The sequence below is a fragment of the Panthera pardus genome, unplaced genomic scaffold (assembly GCF_024362965.1).
Source record: "Panthera pardus isolate Hobbes unplaced genomic scaffold, ASM2436296v1 HiC_scaffold_2, whole genome shotgun sequence".
NCBI classification, from domain to species: Eukaryota; Metazoa; Chordata; class Mammalia; order Carnivora; family Felidae; genus Panthera; species Panthera pardus.
Genome location: NW_026526765.1, coordinates 30,760,308 through 30,783,325, shown reverse-complemented (window position 1 = coordinate 30,783,325; position 23,018 = coordinate 30,760,308). Strand labels below are relative to the sequence as shown.

Sequence of the window (23,018 nt, the reverse complement as noted above, 5' to 3'; positions counted from 1 at the left end):
AGTTGAGACAGAGGCCATATAGGTGGGAAAGCACAAAATATTTACTGACCCTGTGAAAAAAAACTTTGCCAACCTCTGATCTGAGACAACAGTCTCTAACTTTGTACCACTTCAACAGTCTGAGGAAGATCTATGAACCCTTCTCAGAATATTTTTAAATGCATCAAATAAAAAATCCTTAGGATTGCAAAAAGACACCAGTTATACTGAAAACAATGATCTAAACAAAAAAATGTTACGATTATGGTAATATATGTACTTCTTTATTAGTACATTAAATAATGATGCCTAGTGATGGATTAAATAACTATAATTGTTTCAAAGTAGTGATAAGCATTACTGGTATTATGAGATATGTACAACAGTTGTAAAGGGACAAAATAACATACCTGTGATTCTATTAGTGGCAAAGCCACGGGAATTGCTAATACCACTGTAGTTTGTTGACTACATTCCTATTTGAAGGACATTAAATTTCAGTTGATAAAACTAAGAATGTAATTTTTGTCCAACCAAGATCCAGGGACCCCCTTGAATTCTATCTATCTATGGACCCCTTGGGGATCTATAGGCTACAGGTTAAGCATCTTACTCCAAGAGAAGAGACATGATCCCATAGATTATCCAGGGGTAAGAGAAAACCTCACACTCAGAAGAGCCTCTGATTCTCTGTCCATTTTACAGACTAGTTTTATGCAGGATTTGTTCTACACTAGAATGAATTGCAGAGGAAAATCCTAAACTACTAAGTAGTCATAGTTAAAAAAAAATGTATTATTTGACCTTCAGCTTTCAGCCTCTTTCTTTATTTTTTTTTTTTTAATTTTTATTTATTTTTGAGACAGAGAGAGACAGAGCATGAACGGGGGAGGGTCAGAGAGAGAGGGAGACACAGAATCTGAAACAGGCTCCAGGTTCTGAGCTGTCAGCACAGAGCCCGACGCGGGGCTCGAACTCACGGACCGCGAGATCATGACCTGAGCCGAAGTCGGCCGCTTAACCGACTGAGCCACCCAGGCACCCCAGCCTCTTTCTTTAATTATGAATTGGTTCAATTCAACCAAATGACAAACAGATAGATACAATGGGGGTAATGATAAACTCAGCTGGCAATTTGTCCCAGGCAGGGCAACTGGAGAGCATGCTTTCATTTATAGTTTACAAATGTCTCCCAATGCTGTTACACCAGAATTCAATTTATGTGAGCTCACATCAATCTGACCAGGGATTACATCAGGATAGCTCATGGTAGGAGGGATGGAATCTTTAAAGGATCAATTTGTAGAACTCTAAGTCAGACTTCTGCAAAAACATTTAGAACAACCCTTCCATTTGACCCTAAGTGGAGGAACTTTCTGGCTACCAGAATGTCTGAGATCAGGCACCAGCCTAGAAGGTGGTTCTAAGATGATTTTTTACTTAGAAACTAAAGATAAGAAAAAGGAATTTTTTGTGAAGCATCACTTGTTAATATGAAATCTCAGCTGACATCAAAGCAAGCCCATTCTTGCTTCTTTCTGATTCTAGTGGTGGTGGTAAGGAAGGCTTATACTTAAACAGCACAACTTCCTAAATACTTGCTTGAAAAGAAAGGAAGATTTTTTTGTTTGTTTTTTTCCCCCATTCTTCCCCAAATTAATCAACTGTATAGGAACAATTCTTTAAATATTTTAAGCTTTATACTTTTGGGGCCAAGAAAACCAACACAAGGACTACATCACTGTTAAATATTGTAGCCATTTGCCTAATTATTGCTATAAATTCTAGTGAAATGCTACACAAAAAGTTGGCAATTCACTTCCATCTTATGAAGAGCTCCAAAACACAGGTTATCATTCAACATGAAATAAAATAACAATGGGAACTTCCAGTTAGTCTTATACATGAGGTATAAGCTTTGCCATCTACTGGTATTCCTCTTATGATGAGCAAACAAAGCAAAACCCCAACTTGGGGTTGGGGGGAAAGAGGAGGCAGAGGTGTGTGAAGATCCCAGGTGGGTTTTGCCTGGCTTACACTTCTGCAGTTGGTAAGGTAGATCGTTGGTTACTGGCCTCTGAGATTAGTGGTAAAGGGTTCATTGAACCCCTGTGGCTCATGTGCCAACACATTTCCATTTCCAACACACGAAAAATCTTCTACAAGCCACTTCTCTAAGTATGGTACACACAGCTTTTCATATTCACAAGCCTCCTGAGGTAGCTGTTATTGTCATCCTTACTTTACAGTGGAGGGAAATAAGGCTCAGAGAGGTTGAGGAGCTCATACGAGGTTCCAGCTAGTTTTGGCATTCTCTAGGTTCAATCCTGTGACTGTCATGTCCAAATGTTCATCAGCACCTATTTGACACATGGTATGTTTACCCCATGCTAGGTGTTATATTCTACAAAGGGGAACACGTCAAGATGTTGCCCTCATGTCCTGGTGAGGAAGACCTTGAACAAGTAATTAACTGCAAGTGTGTTGAGTGTTGCAAGTAAATGTTACAGGTGTATCTAACCTAGTCTGGGGAGGGGGCAGGGTTTCAAGGAAGGCTTCCTGGACAAGGTGGTATTTAAGCAGGGGTCCTGAAGGCTGAACAAGAGATAGCTAGGCAAAGAGGTAGAAGAACTATCCTGGCTGAGAACAGCAAACATAAAGACTTCTAGCCAGGAAAGAACATGGCTCTGTACGAGAGCAGAAGAGATCTATCCCCAAAGTCACCATAGCAATGGTTCCTCCCATTGACTGAGCACATTTGGGAGCCAGGAGCTGTTCTGTACATTTCATGTGCATCAACTCATGTAAACAACTCCATGAGGTAAATAGATTGTTATCCTTATTCCTCTGTCTGAGACAAAGAGAAGTTAAATAATCTACCTAAGATGACACAGCTTAAAAGTGGTGGAGGGAAGGGTTGGACCAGGGAGCTAGCCCCAAAGCCTATGCATTAAACTTCCAGTCTGTACTGCCTCACCTTTGTCACGAGGACAGCAAACCAGGGTCACTGGGTTCTAGAGGGCAGATGGTCCAGCCTTATTTATACACAAGGAAGCTAAGAATTAGAATTGAGCAACTCATGCCCAGGATTAGAGAGGCCAGCTCTGGGCTATGTCTTCTGATTCTACATTTGAACAAACTCTAACTTGAAAGATGAAACCAAGTATCAGACTAGAAGTCTCAATTCTTTTTTTTATTACGTTTTTCTTTTAGGAGCTCCTGGGCAGCTCAGTTGGTTAAGTGACCAACTTCAGCTCAGGTCATGATCTCACAGATGATGAGTTCAAGCCCCATGTCAGGATCTGTGCTGACAGCTCAGAGCCTGGAGCCTGCTTCAGACTCTGTCTCCTTTGCTCTCTGCCCCTCCTCCGCTTACGTTCTGTCTGTCTCTCTCTCTCTCAAAAATGAATAAACGTTAAAATTTTTTTAAAATTTTTATTTTAATTCCAGTATAGTTACCGTACAGTGTTAAATCAGCTTCAGGTGTACAATAGAGTGATTCAACACTTCTACACAACACCAGGTACTCATCACAACAAGTGCACTCCTTAATCCCTGTCACCATTTTCACACACCTTCCCCACCCACCTCCCCTCCGTTTGTTCTCTAAAGTCTCAATTCTGAATGAGAAACTTTAACCTTCATAGGCCGTGACCTTGACCATGAGTCAAATCACATCATCCCTTAAAACTATTCAAGGAAAATCCATAATCCATTGAGCTTCTATTCTGAATCCCAGATTTCATCTTTATTTTAGTAACAGCCTTTACAAGGTAACTTCCTGCGAGCAAACTAATTAAATTCATTTGTTACTCGCAGATTAAGGAAGAGTTTTTGATAGGATGGAAAGACAGATGGCTTTGACAAAAATATCAATTTGTACAATAATTTAAAAAACCCACCCAAGTGTGTATGACCTTAAGATTCTCACGCGAAACCAATAGGTAGGCATTGCAATCGGCTTAGAAGCAGCCCTGTGTGAAGATGAATTTTGCAAGTCTTATTATGGAAGGCATCTGCAAGAGACCAGGGAAGTATTTGAGCAGAAAGGTGTGAAAGGGAAAAGAGGGCAAGCATTGCTTTTTCTCATTTATTAGGATAACTGTCTTGGGCTGAGATTGAGATCAACAGTTCTTGACCAGCGTCCTTAATACATACACAGAAATATTTTGAACTTTCACATGTACCCCAAATAAGCCAGTGTGGACTTTTGTTTTAAATTAAAAACAGCCACTATCATTTATATGTGGAATTTAAGAAACAAAACAAACAAGCAAGGGGAGAAAAGAGAGAATGAGAGGCAAACCAAGAAACAGACTCTTAACTATAGAGAACAAACTGAGGGTTACCAGAGGGGAGGTGAATGGGGGGATGGGTGAAACAGGTGATGGGGATTAAGGAGTGCACTTGTCATCGTGAGCACTAGGTGCTGTGTGGAAATGTTGAACTTCTATATGGTATACCTACACCTAATATAACACTGCATGGTAACTATACTGGAATTAAAATTAAAACTCAAAAAGTAAACAGCCACTGAAAGCTCTAATCTACCCTTTCCAGCAACTGTCAATGCAAAACTCAAGCAATTTTAGCCCATCAGGTCACACTTGTAGAAAAACTATACTTAAGTTAAATGAAAACTGTTTTTCACCTGTAACCAACCTGATAGATAGCATATGTGGGTCATGGCACCCCAAATGGAACATCAGAGATAGGGAATATTTTTCTAGGCCTTTAGTTTTCATTGCCACCATAGTATATATTTTTTGCTTATGAGAAAGGCACTTACCCTGGGGAAATTCTTAGGCAGGAGGAAAACTGCTCAGATATTTATAGCTAAAATATTTCAAAACATAGGTAGCTATATTTATGCTTGGTTCTTATTTTAATAAACAGTAGGGACTGCTGCCTCCAAAGAAATTTTCAGTATCACTTTAGAAAAAAAAAAACTTCTCCTTCACCTCAAATGCATGGCTTTTCTGTTTTAAAAAAGCAGGTAAACGTTTGAAAAACATTGCAAAATATGTTACAGCCTAGGCTTACTTAGAATCGGCCTCTTCACATTTTTTTCTACACTAAAATAAAAAATCTACTGTTAGTGAGGAAGCAAATAAATAGCCCCCAGGCCAACTCTGGGGGAGATCAGATTACTCTCAACGAAAAGCTTCATCTTGCCTGAACCAGAGACTAAGACACTGAGAGCACCCCTTCAGGGTGGTCACCCTAAGGATGTCTTTCATTTTAAGGAGGTGGAAGCCGGATGAGAAACAAAATTTTGCTTGGTCCTAAGCCCATGACTCAAGACAGCATCATAAATATACAGTGTCTACCTGAAATATCACCCAAACTAGCAAGTAAGCAGTCAGTACCCCCAGACTCTGGTCTAGTGTAATTCCTCAGGTTAAGCTTTTATCAGCCAGTTAAATCATTTTTAAAAAGGTTTTACACTACTTCTTTTTAAAATTTTTTTAATGTTTATTTATCTTTGAGAGAGAGAGAGAGACAGAGCATGAGCAGGGAAGGGGCAGAGAGAGAGAGGGAGACACAGGATCCAAAGCAGGCTCCAGGCTCTGAGCTGTCAGCACAGAGCCCAACACGGGGCTTGAACTCTCGAACCGCAAGATCATGACCTGAGCTGAAGTCAGATAACCGACTGAGCCACCCAGGGGCCCCTAGGCTATTATTTCTTAACAAAGCCTTTAATATCATTATCCTCATCGACTAAGAAGACCAACTGATGTAGAAGTGCCTACCAAGGCAGAGAGATGGAGGAGAAGCTGTTCTTCCAGGGACAGGACTGGGAAGAGAATTTCACATTAAGGTGGTTGAAATCTGAGGATAACCTCCGGCGGTGAACTGATTTCTACAATTTCCTAGTCTTGGCTTGCCAAAGGCCTCCCTCTTGGATATAACAAGAAACTAAAGACCTGTCACAGGTGTTTCTGTACACAGGAGGTATCTGGGCAAAAAAGAATTTAATATTAAAATGAAGCAGACCTTTCTGGGGAAAATAGAATGATGACTAAAGACTCCCAGAAGCTTCTCATGCTAATTGCAGTTTCTGATTTAGCCCTCAGAAAAGCTCTCTCTAAACGTTATCCTTGAGCACTCACGTGTAATGGGATAGACTCTGAGACGTTTACAAGTGGATATGGGGATTTTTTCTGCAGCCAAACATTAAATACCACGAGAAGCTGTGAAAGCTTTCTTTCTAGAACAACAGCAAACAGCAGCCTACGATGAGGCTTCATGTATCCTTACCAGCAGGGCTCTGGGCGGGCTGAGTCTATGCTTCCATTTCTTTTTTTATTTTTTAGTTTTTAATGTTTATTTTTTTGAGAGAGACAGAGACAGAATGCGAGTGGGTTAGGGGCAGAGAGAGAGGGAGACATAGAAGCAGAAGCAGGCTCCAGGCTCTGAGCTGTCAGCACAGAGCCCGCCCGACGTGGGGCTCGAACTCACGAGCTGTGAGATCATGACCTGAGCCGAAGTCGGACGCTCAACCGACTGAGCCACCCAGGCGCCCCTATGCTTCCATTTCTGAAGGTGGATCACAGACATGAAAGGGATATAGGGCTTCACAAGAGTACTGAGCTGGAAGTCAGGAGACTTCCAATTTTGATTCTGTTCCCAACCAGTCATTTTACCTTGGCAAAGCAGCTTAAGCAATTGAGTCTCAACTTCTTTCTTTGTCAAAAAGAAGTAGTAGTGTGGAGGGAAGGAAACTAACAGATATTCAATATCTGCGAAACACTTTATGAAGACAGTAACCAACAATTTTCCAATGAGAATTACATCAGCTTGATATCACATACGAGGAAGTGGAGGTTCTGAGATAAAATCATTTGACCAAAGCTACATATTCGGGAAGAAAACAGAGAGGCAGAATTCCTAGTATAGGGGCTGGGAATAGGGGTCAGCTCTCCCCATTCTGCCATGTTCCATTTGAAACTCCAAGATGTCCAAGAGTTTTAAATTCAAAGTTAGCTTTTCAGAAAACATGGTAAAGTTATACTGGTCAATATAAATAGATTTTTTTTAAAAAATTAAGAGTTGTTAGAATGGTATATAATTTTTAAATGCGTGTACATAAAAATTGGGGGCCTGAGCCCTCAAACGTTAGAGACTGTTTTCAATGTTAGAATGCATTTTTGTTGGTGACGAAGTATAATTATTACATGTAGGTACATAACACCCATATATATCTTACACTTTTGTAGGTTTTAATATCTACAAAGTTCCCTCTCATATGTGATTTCAGTTGATCCTCCTGACCACCCACTGTAAGGCTGGAAGGTTTTCACCCATCTAATTGCAGATAAGGACTGGCAGTCAACGTCTGGGGCTCCAAGTCACCTCCCTTTGTCCCACTCCTGATTGCAGCAGCAGCTGGGGGTGGAAAGTTTCATGTGAGCTCAGATTTGCCTTATAGACCAGGATCCAACCTCAATCACCTGCTGTGCTCATATCACACCTTCTTCTATCCTGAGATCCTTGTCCTTAATCTACATGCTGGCAGAGCCTAGAAATATGGGAAGTTATGCCCCTGAAGGAAACCCTCAATCAAGAGAGGAGAACGGAAGCCGGTGGGTAAATGGCTCCTGTCCTTTGAGAGGGATTCTGCATACTGCAAAGAGTGCTCAGTGGGATCAAACCTCCATAGAAGCCCCTGCTACCTCTAGAAGTGACTTCAGCGACATAGTTATACATCCTCCTTCCCTGTCTCACCCTTTCCACTTTCTCATTCCTGTTTCCAAATAAAATAAACCACTTGCACTCTAGCCCTTGTACCAGGCTATCCTGCGGGGGAGCCCAAACTACAAGAGGGACTGAAGTATCAGGGCTGCAAGTGATCAGCGCAGGGCCTCCTGGCCGGCAGGTAGTGGAGGCAGGGCTCTCTTCCGGTTCTTCTGGTTCGAACCCCAGCGAATCACTTTCATCGTCCACTTTCAGTTGTGCACACAAGTTAAGAAGCTGCAATGTCTACCTTTTGTCAATATGCCAGACTTAAAAAAAGTTTTAAAAATACATGTTTTAGCTCACAATTAAAAATAAATGGTAGCCATCATCTTTGCTGGTGGTTATACAGACAGTCTGCTGGGCTAGCGGGAAAAAAAAAAAAAATTGCATTTCCCCAAATTTCAAAGTACTACATTTTGCTTTGGGTGTGCTAGACAGAAATGCATCACGAATGAATGTGAATCAGAAATGTTAAGATTCAGCCCAAGTTTTACAAATGAGCAAGCCGAAGTTTTAGGACTTTCAGTGTTTCATGTTTACTCTTGGAATGAGCATTAGAATCTCTTCTATTCCAGCTTTGCCTACCAAATTTGTTCAACAGCAGGTTTGCCGATTATCCTCAATGATGAGCATCAGTCTGGAACTTTGCAGTGGGCGTCGTTTCCTTCCTCTAATTTTCTCAGGATCTCTTCTTCCCTCTTTCATTAATAGCACCACAATTTTCCTTTGAGGAGCCAACCCTTCCGAACTCTCTCCATCCGTGTACTTCAGGTGCGAATGACCCACCAGTTCCAGAGCTCAGAATATGACAAATGTTTGCCCAATTAGGGTAGCCTCCTCCCTGGCCACAGTGACTGGCTCAGAGAATGGAGAGGAACCCAACCCTGGCCAACTAAGGTGAACACTGAGACTCGAGTGGGTCCACTGAGAAATGACCACTCTTTTCCTGTGGGGAGCTACGCTAGTGGGTGGCAAGTCTTCAGTGCCTGGTGGCCGTCTTGCCACATCAGAAAAGCCTTCTTGAAAATGAAGCCAATACAGGGGAAAGCATAGCACAGAGATGGACGGAGACAAATGGCTGCTCTGGAACAGATCACATCTTCCCTGAATCTGGATTTTCCACCGGACTTTAGAGTCACAGGAGTCAACACAGAACTGCCTCGTCTTCTTCCAGGCTTCTGCCACTTGCAAGTCAATAAGTCCTGCCTGAAACCAGCTCTGTCCTCAGGCATTAAAGGGACTCCGTGCAGAGTGCTTCTCTGAAGAAACAAGTATCTATTTTTCACTACCAAGGAATAGGCGAGGAAGTCAAGCCACAGAGCAGAGCTAATCAAATCTTGCCAGAATCATCTGTCCCAGCGTCAGAAAGCCTCAGGAATGAGGTGCTGAACTAGTCCCTTTATGAATTAGGAAGCAGCAGGCTTTAGACAAATCCCGCCTTTAATGTAGAGAATACTAACTATGCAGACGTTTCCATCAGCCAGGTGCTCAGTTCACACTCCAGCTGTTACTGGAGTCAGAGAAAGGACCTTAGATTAGGAATTCTTTTTGCTTGGTGTGTGTGGGGGTGGGGGGAGCGCATGCACATTGTTTTTGTTTGGTTTAGTTTTACTTATTTTTGCTTAAAACTACATAGCAGCATTGAGAATCCATGTTTTTACATCTGTAAGCTTTCGGAAGAATTTCTTGTCACTCTTGTACCCTCTGATAAAGCTGAATAACAAGAACTGGAGAGGCAGACGAGAGAAAAAAACTGAAACTGAACCAAGAAACCGGCCCCACAGCAAATCAGGATGTGAAGGAAACAATGACTTATCGATGTTTCTCCCCCCTCCCTCAAGAAAAATCACCATCAGGTATTTATTTCAGATGCAATGTTGCAAAGCCAGGGAGGCGGGTTTCAAGAGTGAAAATGCAGGCAGGCTTGTTGGCAAATGATGCCTTGGGAGTTTTCAGAGCTTAAGATAGTCCTGACTGTGAAGGGGAAATGAGGCGGAGGTACGGTGAGTGCAGATGGGTTTACCAGATGACCCAGCTCCAAAGAGGAGTGGGGACAGGTGCTGGCCCAAGGGCCGAGTAAAAATGCAGGTCTTCAAGCCTTTGTCATCTCTTAAATACACAGACAGCAGAGACGGCTCTCCATGTAGCATCCTATCGCGCTTGGAATACCCAAGGTCAATACATATGGCTTTTAAATGTGACACACACACTTACCTGATGAATTCCACAGAATAGTACTGAATTGGGGAGCTTCCTTCGCTCTTTCCAGGTTTCCAAGAGAGGGCTACCTCAGAATCAGAGACCACAGTGACATGTGGCTGCTGGGGTGCTGATGGAGGCAGGCAGGAATCTAGGTGGGACAGCAAACACCTAGAGTTGGCGGTGGTCTTTGCTGCTGGGGATGTTTAATATATAAAAAGCTTGTGCTTCCCATTGCCTAAAGATCTCTGTTCAGAACAGCCTCAAAATCCAAACCAAACACAAAAAATAATCACAACTGGATTCACCATGTAAGGTTTGAGATACTAAAAGTTGGTCTTCCCTTCTATCCCCAGCCCCCTGGCTGAAAATCCAACTAAATTACGTCCGGACCCCTGGCCCCGGGACACACAATGGAGTGTACCCTTTAAAACCCTCAACCACACTCCCACCTCCTGGTAACCTTTCATTTCTGTTTGCAGGTTGGAATTGATACCTGCAAGGAAAATTGAATGCAGAGCATTGCTGTCACTTACATTCAGTTCTTCTGTGTGTGTGTGTGTGTGTGTGTGTGTGTGTGTGTGTGTATGTTGTGTGTGTGTTTTGCCTTGACCATCAGAATGCATCCTAAAGGTAGGACATTTGGGAAATACCATCATGGGTAAAGATGTAAGAGTCACCCATGATCCTATCACCCCAAGGTAACTGCTATTACTCTTCATATCTAGACTTTCACATCTCTCGGCCTTTGTTTACACTACTGCTTATGCCAGAAACATTTTTTCCTGTCTTCTCTTGCTAGCAGGATCTTATGTAGTTTTCAAAGTTCGGGCCCAAAATATGGATCTTTCTAAAACCCTCCCTGATCCCTGGAGTAGGGGAGGTGCTCCCTCCTGAGTGCTCCAGAGCCCTTTGCGCAGACCTCAGATGCCCTGGATCTACTCACCTATCATTTGCCTCTCCCTCCACAATGAGCTTGTGAGCAATGATGATTGAGTAACCTTTGTCCCCCATTGTCCAGCAAGGTGCCGCATCAATGAGCCTTTGATGGGTTCCCTTTGCCTGTAAATCTCTTCTCCCACTGTCCTTCCTCCCCTTTCTGATTCCCACTTACTGGTCAGACCTTCACTTAGCAGTCACCTCCCCAGAGAATTCTTACCTCACCCCTACATGGGGTCTCCATTTGTACATTCTTACAGCATTTACCACAATCTGTGACTACACGTTAACTAGGTAATGTCTTCACCCACCTCACTGAGTTCTGAGAGGGCAAAGGCTGTGCCTAGTTTTGTTCACCGCCAGAGCCCAGCATGGTGCCTGGTACACAGTAGGTCCTCATTGATACATACGGAAGGAAGGAATGAATGAATAGCACCCATCGCTTTCCTAATCTTAATGAATTGAACCCATTTTACCTTGGGGCAAAGTAGTAACGTGCCGAGGAGAGCTAAGCCGTCCTTTGCCAGTCTGGCTGTAAGCTGCTACACTCACTCGATATTCAGTGCCTGGTTTCAAGTCTCCGATCACTTCCTCCTGTCAATGACCAAACGGGAAATGTGTCAATGACCAGAAGTCCTAGTAGAGCAAACCAGACAATTTCCATGAGGGCTGCATCTCAAGGCCCCTGTGAAACCACAGGGGACAGAGACCCTTTTGCTGTCTCTAGGGTTGGCCAAGTTTTAAAATTTGCAGAAAGGAAAACACCATCACATATTTCCCACAACTAGAGAATTACCCTTTACTGGAATCTATACACTGTTCTAGAACTAAGACTCATTCTCCCTATCAGATATGACTTTTAACATTTGAGTTCTTTGATCAGAGTACTGGGCTGCTAAAATCGAGGTAACAATCTTTTTGAGGGTCGGAACCCACCAGTTTTCTCTCCCCACTTACACGACACAGATGTTGAGAGACTAGCCACAACAGCAAACTGACGTCTTGATTTGTACTAAAGTGGGGACTCCAAGTTTGGTTCTCAAATTTTAAAGGGCATCAGAATCTCTAAGAAGGCTTAAATCGTTGGGTCTGGCCCCCACCCCACCCCCCAGGGTTTCTGACTCAGTACCTCTGGGAAGGGGCCTGAAAATGTTCATTTCTAAGAAGTCTCCAAATGCTGCTGCTGGTCCAGGGACCCCACATTGATGAAGGGCATATATGAACTTCACCTACACAAATGGCCCTGACCAGAAAGCCCCAGCTGAAGAACACTCACTCCACTTTAGGCTTTGACAAAAGCAGTATGTCCCTGGGACTACAGTGCTGCACAGTAAGTGGGAGTCTGGGTCTCACGGGTCCCAGCACACTGTAGCGGAAAGGACACCGGCTTTGGAATCAACGAGTCCTGGGCTTGAATCCTGATCCTGCCACTTATTCCTAGCCGTGGCCTTGATGTCACATCCCCTGAGCCTCAGCTTCTTCCTCTATAAAATGGAGATGATATATAACAATCCTGCAGAACTATACTACTTGGGATAATGTGTGTAAAGTGGCTGGAACCGAAGCCGTCCTCAAGAAACGGTGGTAATGGCTGCTGACTTGAGTGCGTGGGGCCCTTGCTCTTCTCTGCGTAGCTAGGCTCCAACACTTCTCTGAGACCCAAATCTTCCCCATTACTCCTGACCACCGACCTGATCTTACCCTACCGACTGTTGTGCCACTAATCTAGTACTTTCCTCTACTACAAACCATGTGCTACTATTTCTCCCATGGGATTGTCAGCGACTTGAGAGCAGGGATCCTGCCTTGTGTTTCCTCGTAACCTCTTCTGCAGATGACCAAACCTTCTTCACTGTTGCTAAGGAGAATTCACCCACTGATCAAAAAAACTTTTAAAGCATTCAACAAATAGTTACCGAAGACGTACTACAGTAGTTCTTAACTTTGAGTGCACGTTAGAATCGCTAAAAATTACCAGTGCCTGGACTCCACTCCAGACTACCTACATCAGAGTCCATGGAAGGCTGGGCTCTGGTGGGCAGTTTAAAGCCCTCAGCTCAGGCTAATGGGCAGCCTGGTGTAGGAACCCCTGGTCCAGGGCTTGGCTCCTCCCCTGTGCTCTGAATTATATCCATTGTCCACCTTCCATAACTCCTTCCCCTCTCTTACCTCCCTGGTCCTTCTCTATTTACTGTGTTCATCTCTCCCACCTTAAAAATGGTCAGCACGCATACACCCACCTCCTCTCTACAGGGGCAGGGGTTACCTCCACTTTCTCTCCTCCGATTCACTCCTCACCAGGCCTCTCTACACTATAAACCTATTGAGATGCTCTTACCAAAGTTACTACATAACTCTGTAGTAAATCCAATGGAAATGACTCTCCATGCATGACTTTTTGCACCTTTCAATACTGTTGCTTATCCTTGCTTCTTAAATTTCTTGGTTCCCTTGGAAGCCTTCTTGGCTCCTTCTTGGTCTCCTTCTACTTCTCTCATTGCTCCTTCTCAATATTCTCCACCCACTCCCCACTCTCTGCTTGCCCCGTACGTGTTGGTCCTTCTCAGGGCCTCACCCCTCACCATCTTGCCCTCTCACTCTGTAGTCTTGCTTGGGGCAGCTCATCTACTACGTCCTTAGCTTCTAGCACCACCTTCACTTGACATCTTCCAAATCTGCCTCTCAGTTCTGACCTGCCTCTTGATGTCCAGACATGGGTTTGTGACCGTCTCTAGGACATCTCTACCCAACAACACCAAGCCACTCAAGTTCGACATAACCAAAGCTCAACTAATCGTTCCTCCTCCTGCTACTGAAAACCAAATAAGAAACTGCCTCCCCTCTTGTGCTCTCTCTCCTCATTACCCAAACCACAAGTTCTTGACACTTGCCCCTTTGTGTTCACCCCTCCTCTCTAACCACCATTCAGTCAGTTACCAACACAGGCACCAGGACTCTTTCACATCACTGGAATCTATTTCGATCTATCCTCATGGCCACTTAAGCACAAGTCCTCATAATTTTGACAGGGGGTTCAATTTTCCCTGCTACCCACGCTGCCTCCATCACCAGCGTAGACTCCACCTGCTACGGTTATGTTCCTAAACGTCAAATCTGAGCCTCTCACTTCCCATTTAAAAATCCCCTTAGAATAGACCAGTGTGTCCCCCTGTTCATCCTTCCAGCATCATCTCATGCCTCTTCCCTTCCTTGCATTCTGTATTCCAGGCATACTTCAGAACTTGGCAGGGCACAAATTTATGCCATTCAATTCCTTGCCTCTGGGCCTTTGAACCTGCTGCTCCCTCCACATGAAATGCCCTTCTCTCCACTCTTGCCTGGTTCACCCCTGCTCATCCTTCATGACTCAGTTCAGCTGAGACATTACCTCATTTCTCTGACCCCCAGCCTCCAGTCTGGTTAGGCCCCCCTCCTCTGTGCTTCCCTGGCGTCCTTGGTGTACCTCAATCTTAGCACCACTCACCTTAGATTGTAATTGTCTGTTTATTTGTCACCTCCTCCCCACCCACTTGAGGGAAGGAGCAAGTCCTTAGTCCTCTGGGAACCTAAAGCTTAGAATAGTTTTACCAGACAGGTAGCAAATACTCGAGCAATGCTTTTTTATGAATGAATAAATGAATGAAGGAAAAGCGAATGAATGAAAGAAATCAAATCAAGGTGTCCAATACAAGCAGATTACCTCATCAAGAACCAGCTTCTACTACTGAATCCTCCGTCCCAGTACCTCTGTCCCAGTCCCTGGAGTTAGCAACTCCAGCAACAAGGCTGACTTCCTCTTACCTACTTCCTCCCAGCCACCTCCACATGCCTTTCAGATCTGCTCCCTTCTTCCACTTCCTCTGAATCCTTACCTGGGCCATTTCTCCAGCCTCCCTGAAGGTTTCTGTCTCCAATCTTCCTCTCCCTTCCACTCTGACCCCGCCAGCCTACATGCAGCTATACAAGGGGTCGTGGCTGAACATATGGACCTCGCTCCAAAGCCCCCTTTCTGCCCTAATTCTCTGCATCTGTGCACCCTAGTTCCACTATCTGTCCCCTGGGTCCATGGCCAGTCAGAAATTAAAGGACTGGTGGTACCAAGTGGATATAAGGCTTCTCATTCTCTTATAGGCCATGACTAGGCTATTCCTATGACAGTAAAAAATACACTTTCAAGCCAATACCCTCACAGCCTTTTGCTTTAGGATCCTTTTCTCCCATGGAGTCTATATGCTATATGACATATGAGAGGAGTGGTGTCGTTATAGATTATTAAAGATATTAGCTATGAGCCAATACCAAATACAACTACAATTAGCATGTATTATTGTGTGTTTTCTCTGTTCCAGGAACACATAGCCTGATTTAAATCTTCCTTCAGTCATATGTGAGAGACAGCACTCTTATTTTCATTTATAAGGGAGAAAACAGAATCTCTGAAAAGTTAATGATTTGCTCAAGGACATGAATTTATTAAGTGACAAAGTGGGGATTTGAATTCCACTTTGTTTGACTCCAAAGCTAAGTTCTAACTCGGTAATACATGTACAAAAAATATTAAATATATTTAAATTTTTTTAATGTTTATTTATTTTTGAGAGAAAGAGGGAGAGAGAGAGAGAGTGGGGGGGAGGGGTAGAGAGAGAAAGAGAGAGGAAGATACAGAATCCAAAGCAGGCTCCAGGCTCCAAGCTGTCAGCACAGAGCCCGATGTGGGACTCAAACTCACCAACTGTGAGATCATGACCTGAGCCGAAGTCAGATGCCCAACCGACTGAGCCACCCAGTTGCCCCTTAAATATATGTAAATCAATAAAAAATACTTAGCAGAAACACTGAAGACCAGATTACTGCACAAAAGTTTATGTACCAAAAATTTTTAACTTATCATTGAAAACCAAAAGACATTAGACTTGTAGAAGTTGCTTATGTAGCTTGAAAAACAAACTGTTTTTTATATATGGAAGAGTAGTCCTACCTTTAGCCCGAGTGTATGATAGATAGATAGATAGATAGATAGATAGATAGAAGGTGGCCCTCCCAGAAGCCAACTTTTTCCAGTCTTTTCCTGTGTCTTTCCTGTTTTGACTAGCTGGTTAGTTGGCAGGAGGGAGTGAGGGTCAAGGGCACTGAGGAGCTGGGGCCACAGAAAGAGGAGCTGGACTCAGTGATTTAACCATCACTTCTTCCTCTGACATAAATCGTCCCAAATGAAACCTCTCACTATATTCTGACTAGTGATAACCCTTGGATTCTTTATGAAAATACCACAGAAATCCACAAATCTTTCTATGTCCATCCTTAAATGTCTTATAATGATTTGCATCAAATTAGATAAGATGCTGTATATGCACTTTCTGAAGTAGAAAAACAAAGTGTTTTGTTTTTTGCCTTGTGGAAGTTTGAGAATAAGTCAAAATGCTTATCTCCCTTGGCTTTTATTTCTATACAAGACGGTGAAAGACAGTGAGGGAAATTGCCTTCTTGGAGTAGAGTCCAGAGTGAATTCAGCAGTCCTCACTGCCCCCTTCCCACACCCTTTTTGGGGGGTGAGGAGGCAAGGCTGGATGCTTTGTTGCAAAAAACCCTGCTTTGTGTTTGTCTAGCCCTTTCTGAAATGCAAAACCCCTTCCAAAAGCTGCCTCCCTTGTCTTCTCAGCAACCCCAATGGTTGTCATGAGATCAGAGAATTCACATCTCTGACAGAAAAAAACAAGGCTAGTTAGTTCACTGAGCCCAAGAAGAAAGCTCAATGACATATAGAACAACAATGGGTCTGGTTTCCCTCATACATACCATAATTTAATATGCTTCTAACTGCCCAACTCTCAAACATAGCATATCAAATTTTCAGGCTATTATTCTGTTTTTCAGATGTCCAGCTGCCTTACCCACATCTGCTTTACCAGTGCCATTCCTCTATTCACAGTCTGTGACAGGGATGACTGTTTCCTCATATCCATTTTCTCCTTTCTTATAATAGAACCCCTGTATATCAGTTGGCCCATCACCACTCAAGGATTACATTTCCCAGCATCTTTTGCATCTAGCTGTGGCCATGTGGCTAAAGTCTGTCCAATAGAATTTGAGTTAAAATAATGAGGGCAATTTCTGAGTTATCCCTTAATAGGAAGGGCTGTGTACCCTTTCTTCGTTTCCTCATCTAGTGGCTAGAATGTGGATGTTATCAGTGAGCCAATTTGGACCACGGGAAGGAGGGCCAAAGGGGTTGGCAGAACAATGAGATGGAAGGATTCTGGGTCTCTGATGGAGAGAAGCCACCAGAACTGGTTATATCCAGACAGGTTATATCCTGAAGGAAACATGAATGCACATCTTGTTAGAATCACTATTATCTTGGGATTTTGAACTGTTAGATTTTTATCCTAATTAATACCTGACCCAATGTACAAAAATAATCTGGATTGCTATGTACAAGGAGCCCCTGAAAAGATGGGACTATTCTTAACTGAATACTTCTTGCTTTGCGATGACAAAACCATGCTGAATGGCTCTGAACTTAAATCTCTGACCCTGATTTCAGATTCTATCTTTACCCCCTTCCATACCATACTTTTCTCCTATGGCTGGAAACCCAGGTCATTTGTTTCCAGAAATGAAGCTCTATGTTTTTTCATTTACTGGTCCAGACAGGTAGCTACTATTCCATAAAGGAATCCAGTGAGCATTGCTGGAAGAAAGCACAAAGTGGGAGAGCACTGGACCAGGAGCCAGGAGACCCTGGTTCTGCTACCAAATAGCTTTGCAATCTTGGAGATGCCACTTAACCTCTCTGGGCCAAAGTTTCAACACTAAAATACTACGATTGCTCTAAAATTACCTTGTTGGTAGGTAGTAACCTTGGGTGCAGCTTCACAGTTGACTTTACAAGTCAAGGCTCGGCCTTGGTTGCCTTGGTAGAAGTTGAGAATATCTAGCATCATGACATGGGAGCACCAGAGAAACAGAAAAATGCTATCTTCCAAACATTATTTTTCCAATGGCCCTGATGAAAGCTATGCAGGCCAGAGTGGAGGGAAAAACTGGGGGATTCTATTCCCTTAGAGGTCACAGAAAGCTAGAAAGTATCTTCCAGGGTTTCACAGAAAGGGCAGCATTGACTTTGGGACTGAACACATCTTCCTTGTATGGGTCCGTCCTGTGAACCGCAGGAAAGCAGCATCCCTGAAGCTTGTCCACTAAAATGCCCACACTTAGGCCCATTTGCCCCATAAGAACTAAGAAACTCCCAGTTGGGAACCATTACTAGGCCACCCCTTCATTTTACAGTCAAAGAGAGATTAGATCCAGAGGGGTTCAGTAACCTTGCCTAAGATTACCCTTGCTCTGGTGAAGGAAGGAGCTGGGACTCCATGCAAGTCTCATGATTCTTGCCTACGTCTTCTCTCTGCATCCTGGGATAAGACCCAAGTGCAATCACTATCGTGGGTCAACCAGACCAGTGGACTCCAAAGCAGGGTGATAGTGTATCTCCCTGGGTGAATAAGACAATGTCCTGGGATGACAGAAGAAAAGCACTTTCTATTTTTATTTCCTCCTTTAAATCCTGTGGAACTTTACAATGTACATAATTTATTAGTAGAGTAGCATGTGTATAATTTATAACCATACACACACACACACACACACACACACACACACACACACACACACTCACTCAAATATTTTTCAACCGATCGTATGCATGATCCGAAAGTGTGGAGCCCACCAGTTTAAGCATTCATTTCCACTTCTAACCCTAAAAAGGACCAGATTGCCCTGGTTTATTTTACTACTTATTTTTCCAGGTTGGAACCTGCAAGTTGTTCTTCTAAGCGTCAAATGCTAACCAAATCAGAATCCTCCATGTAGGCAGATTATCAGAGGATACGATCAGTGGCCAACCTGATCTTCTGTTTGGCATTAAATCCAGCAAGCCAAGCAGTTTTAGGTGACCTGGTCCTGACGTACTGGGAAGGTCTGGAATCACTAGAGGCAGCGAGGAAAGGAGAAGGGAAAAGATGGGTGAGGGGAAGCACCTCCACAGCGATGCTCGCTAGTTTAAACACCTCCTCTCCTTTTCAGTCTTGCTCACCTAGTCTTGGAACAGAGCTTAAATTACTTCAACCTTTAAAAATGTTCCTCTTAACCTTACTCTGCCACGTGAGATGAAGCAACACATAGGAGAATAAAAGCGACTTCTTTCTAAATGATCGAACATTCATCTAGTATGCTCTGTGGTCCCTGCTTACACTGGAGCTAAGCACTCTCCCTTGGGCCTTAATCAGTATGACCGAGATGCAGGAAAATCAACATTTTGATGAAAAGAGACCCCCTGAATCCTGGGTTGGGGCAAGGGTATAACCTTTCCAAAGCATACTTACAAAAATCACCTGACGATCGGATTGTCCCTGCAGAGGAAAAAAAACAAACAAAACAACATGAAAGGAAAGCAAAACTTACAGGTCTAAAATGAAGCCTCTTCTACAGACAGCCAAGGGCAGCAAACACACATCTTCCCATCTGAACTCCCTTGACCGCTCACTCGGTTCTTGTTCCATGAGCGCTGTGGTACTGAGGGCTCTCCGCCCATGACCTTATTTGGCAATCACCGCATCCTTGTGCTACAGGCTGATACGATACGGTACAGAGGTTCCCAAACTTTCTATGTTCACAGCACCTTTGCTGTCTCAGTAATATTTTTACAGCACCTCTCAGGCCAAAGAAATGCCTAAGTGTTCCATTTGTTCGGTAGTTACACCCAAACAACTTGGCATTGGTAGTTCACACAGATGTTGCCCTTTCCCTTGAAAAGTTGAGACAATCCACAGTATCCCTGAGAGGTTGGTGCAGAGCCCTGGACACCCTGGCACACAGTTTGGGAACCACAGATACACTCCCTATAATACAGTTATTATGTGGATCCCCGTTTTGTCCATGAGGGAACTGAGATCCAGTAAGGTTAGCTTGTTGTAATACAGCATTGGAAGGCAAGTCTCTGAACCCAGAATCACTCTGCTATACCAGACCCCTCCCCTCTTCCTGACTCACTGCCTGTACGTCTAGGCATTATTTCTCTTCCCATTCTGTATATTCTGCGCCTCCCCCCACCTCCCTACCTAAACACACAAGCACACGGGCCTGTACACACACACAAACTTGTCCTCTTGGTTCAAACCATTCCCTTTGACTTCAGTGCACCTCCCTCTCGTCTGCCTTCCAGAAACTGTCCCTGCTTCAATTCTCAGCACCTACTTTGACCACTTGTTTTTATACTAAATCTTCCCTCTTCAAAACTTCAGTCTGTCTATTAAGCATGTTCATCACATCCGGTCTTATGTTGCTCTCCAACTGTGTATCAGTAAGAATGTGATTTTCCCAGAGGACCGAAAGCTGCCGAGAAAAGGGGGTCTGTGTTGTCCTATGCTGGGTGTACAGTAGCAGCTATGAAAGTTTGTTGAAATCAGCAAGGTATAATTTGATAGCACACTCTGATGCCGGGATGTAATTAACAAACAGATCATATTTAACATAAAGGCAATGATCATCACGAATGATCATTAACATGTACCTGGCTTTACATTTTAACACCAAAGGCTTTTTTTTTTTTTTTTTAACACCAAAGGTTTTTATTTTTGAGAGAGAGAGAGAGACAGAGTGCAGGCGGGGGAGGGGCAGAGAGAGAGGGAGACACAGAATCTGAAGCAGGCTCCAGGCTCTGAGCTGTCGGCAAAGAGCCTGATGCAGGGCTTGAACTCACAGACGGTGAGATCGTGACCTGAGCTGAAGTCAGACACTTAACCGACTGAGCCACCCAGGCGTCCGCCCACCAAAGGTGTTTACGTACACCATTGTATTTGGAACTCACAACAATTATAGCCCTTTTGTGGGAGAAAGGAAAGGGTTAGTCAGATGAGGCGACTCCGGCCGAAGTTACTCAACCTGTAAGTGCCAGAAGGATGTCTGGAAGCCCAGGGTGCCTATTTCCCTCCTGCCTCTCTCCTTCATGTATGCACTGCAGTGACCTCCCCAGAGATGCCAGTGTCCAGCCCAGCTCCATGTGATGGGTCAGGGACTGGATTCCAGAGGCACCATCCAGATACCCAGACACCTGTCACCAGCGCTGTACCCTTGCTGCCTGGACTGTGGTGTAGGCAGAGCAGTGAGCCACACTCCCCTGCAAGATAGAAGGCTGGTGGCTGGGGACATTGCTGGCTCCTTGGTGGGGTCCAGATGCTTGTTGAAAGTTCCAGTGCTGCCGAGGTGAGATAGAACCTCTACTGGTGGCTTCCGTCATGGGCTAAGCCAATCTCCCCTTTTAAGATAAAACCATAGCAGTTGGGATGGAGGGCTTCTGGGGCAAATGAGGAAAGCTGAAGCAAAAGTCTGAGACTAAAAGCCTACCGTGCAAAGGACAAGCAAGCTGCAAATGTGCATCTCTTCTTTTTGAAGAGCTTTGGTAAAAAAACAGCCAACAGCCAGAGCAGGACTCTGAAGTCAGCCTGCCCTGGGTTTACGGTTGACTCTGTTACTCACTAATGTTACGATTTCGGGGAAATTATTTCACCTGAGTCTCAGTGTCCTTGTCAGTAAAATGAGGTCATAGATAGTTGTGAATAAGAAATGGAAAAATGAATATAAAGCATGAGGAATAGTGCCTGGCAGGTAACAGAGGCCCAATGAGTGACAGCCACTTCTTCCCGGCGACAAATAGGTTTTCCACACACCAGCCTTGCGAACACTTACTAAGTAGGACTTACAAACAACCCCAGCACCACGGCCCCCATTACAGCAATCTTCTGGGCACTGGTGCTAACTGCTTGCAGAGCAATTCAAAAGGCTCTAGCCTGTAGGATAATTGTAGTAGAATGGGGAAGGAGGCAGAGAGTGGAGGAAAGAAAACAGAACATGCCTAAGGCAGAAAAATTCACCCAGAGAGACCTTGACAGCAGAGAGAAAAGAAATAGATGGAGAGCCAACAATTGGTTAGTGGAAGGACAGGGTGCCTGCCGAGCTTGACAAGAAAAATAAACAACTTGGACCGTTGGAATATACATTTCAAATTACATCATTTTCTTCTGCATTGTGTCTCCAGGCTGCAAGGGAAGATACAAATGTGTCATATTTATTTATAAAGCTTTACTGGGATTTTTTTAAAAAATGGAATCGAACTTTATGAAGACAAAAAGGGGGGAAACAGCTGTAAGGTGGCTGTTTTCTCACATGACGAATGGGATGGGTTGAGTCCAGGATGGAAGTGTTTATGCCAGAACTTTCTTCATACCGCTGCCTTTCTGGAGATATAGATGCGTGTGGCGAGGGAATGTGCATGAAAGACATTTGTAAATTCCAGGGGACTATACAAACGGTTATTATTATTACATATACAGCATGCGCATGCACACACACACGATTAGAAATCCTTCTGGATATCGCTGAAATGCCAACCGCAGCTGTGTCTTTGTGGGAGCTGCCATGATGGAGATACTCACAAGGGCAGGGATGTCCTGGCTGAGTGGCACACTATGGGACCGCTCCTGCAGGGATTTATCTACGCCGACCTCGGAGTAGAAGACCTGGAAAAGACACAGACGTCCAGGGTGAGAGTAGGGCCAGCACTCCTCTACCAGATCAAGGTTCTGGGGTTCTAACTCCACTCACAACAACAGTGGGTTCTGAGGGGCACCGCCTCTCCTCACAGACACCTGTTCTGAGGCAACAAACATCAGCTTGACCTGGCCGGGCTTGCAAACTCAGAAGCCAGAAGGGAGACACGTATTAGTGAAATGGGATAGAGAGGGCTGGACCCAGCTCCTACTATTTTTCCCCAAACCACGACTTTCTCAGGCAATCTTCCATCTTCCCACTTTGGATACAACATGACTTCAGAAACACATCTCTCTGCTTTAAGAAGCCGATGGGATGAGGACCTGTGTGTGTGTGTGTGTGTGTGTGTGTGTGTGTGTGTGTGAGTGAGAAAGGGAGGCAGTAGGGAGATGCAGGTCCTGGCGTTACTGGGGGAGCTTCCGTTTGACCTCAAGTGGGCAGCCCAGCTCCAGGGGGCTTGGAGCCCCATAGGAATGTGGTCCCCAGTGTGGCCAGCTCTCTGGATGTCCCCAGAGATTTCAGAACTCTAAACATTTATCTGAAATCTCCTAACT

General features: G+C 44.1%; 1 protein-coding gene across 2 annotated transcripts in view; it reads right to left on the bottom strand.

Annotated features, from left to right (window-relative positions):
- The window catches only part of EGFLAM (EGF like, fibronectin type III and laminin G domains), a 178,575-nt gene that overhangs the window by 93,342 nt on the left and 62,215 nt on the right, over window positions 1-23,018 (bottom strand). For both annotated transcript variants that reach the window (XM_019464217.2, XM_019464218.2), the window contains exons 3-6: window positions 22,350-22,433; window positions 19,242-19,268; window positions 11,334-11,451; window positions 9,934-10,069 (exon numbers count right to left, since the gene is read on the bottom strand). In XM_019464217.2, the coding sequence (XP_019319762.2) occupies window positions 9,934-10,069; window positions 11,334-11,451; window positions 19,242-19,268; window positions 22,350-22,433 (365 nt within the window). The remainder of the gene's footprint in view (window positions 1-9,933; window positions 10,070-11,333; window positions 11,452-19,241; window positions 19,269-22,349; window positions 22,434-23,018) is intronic.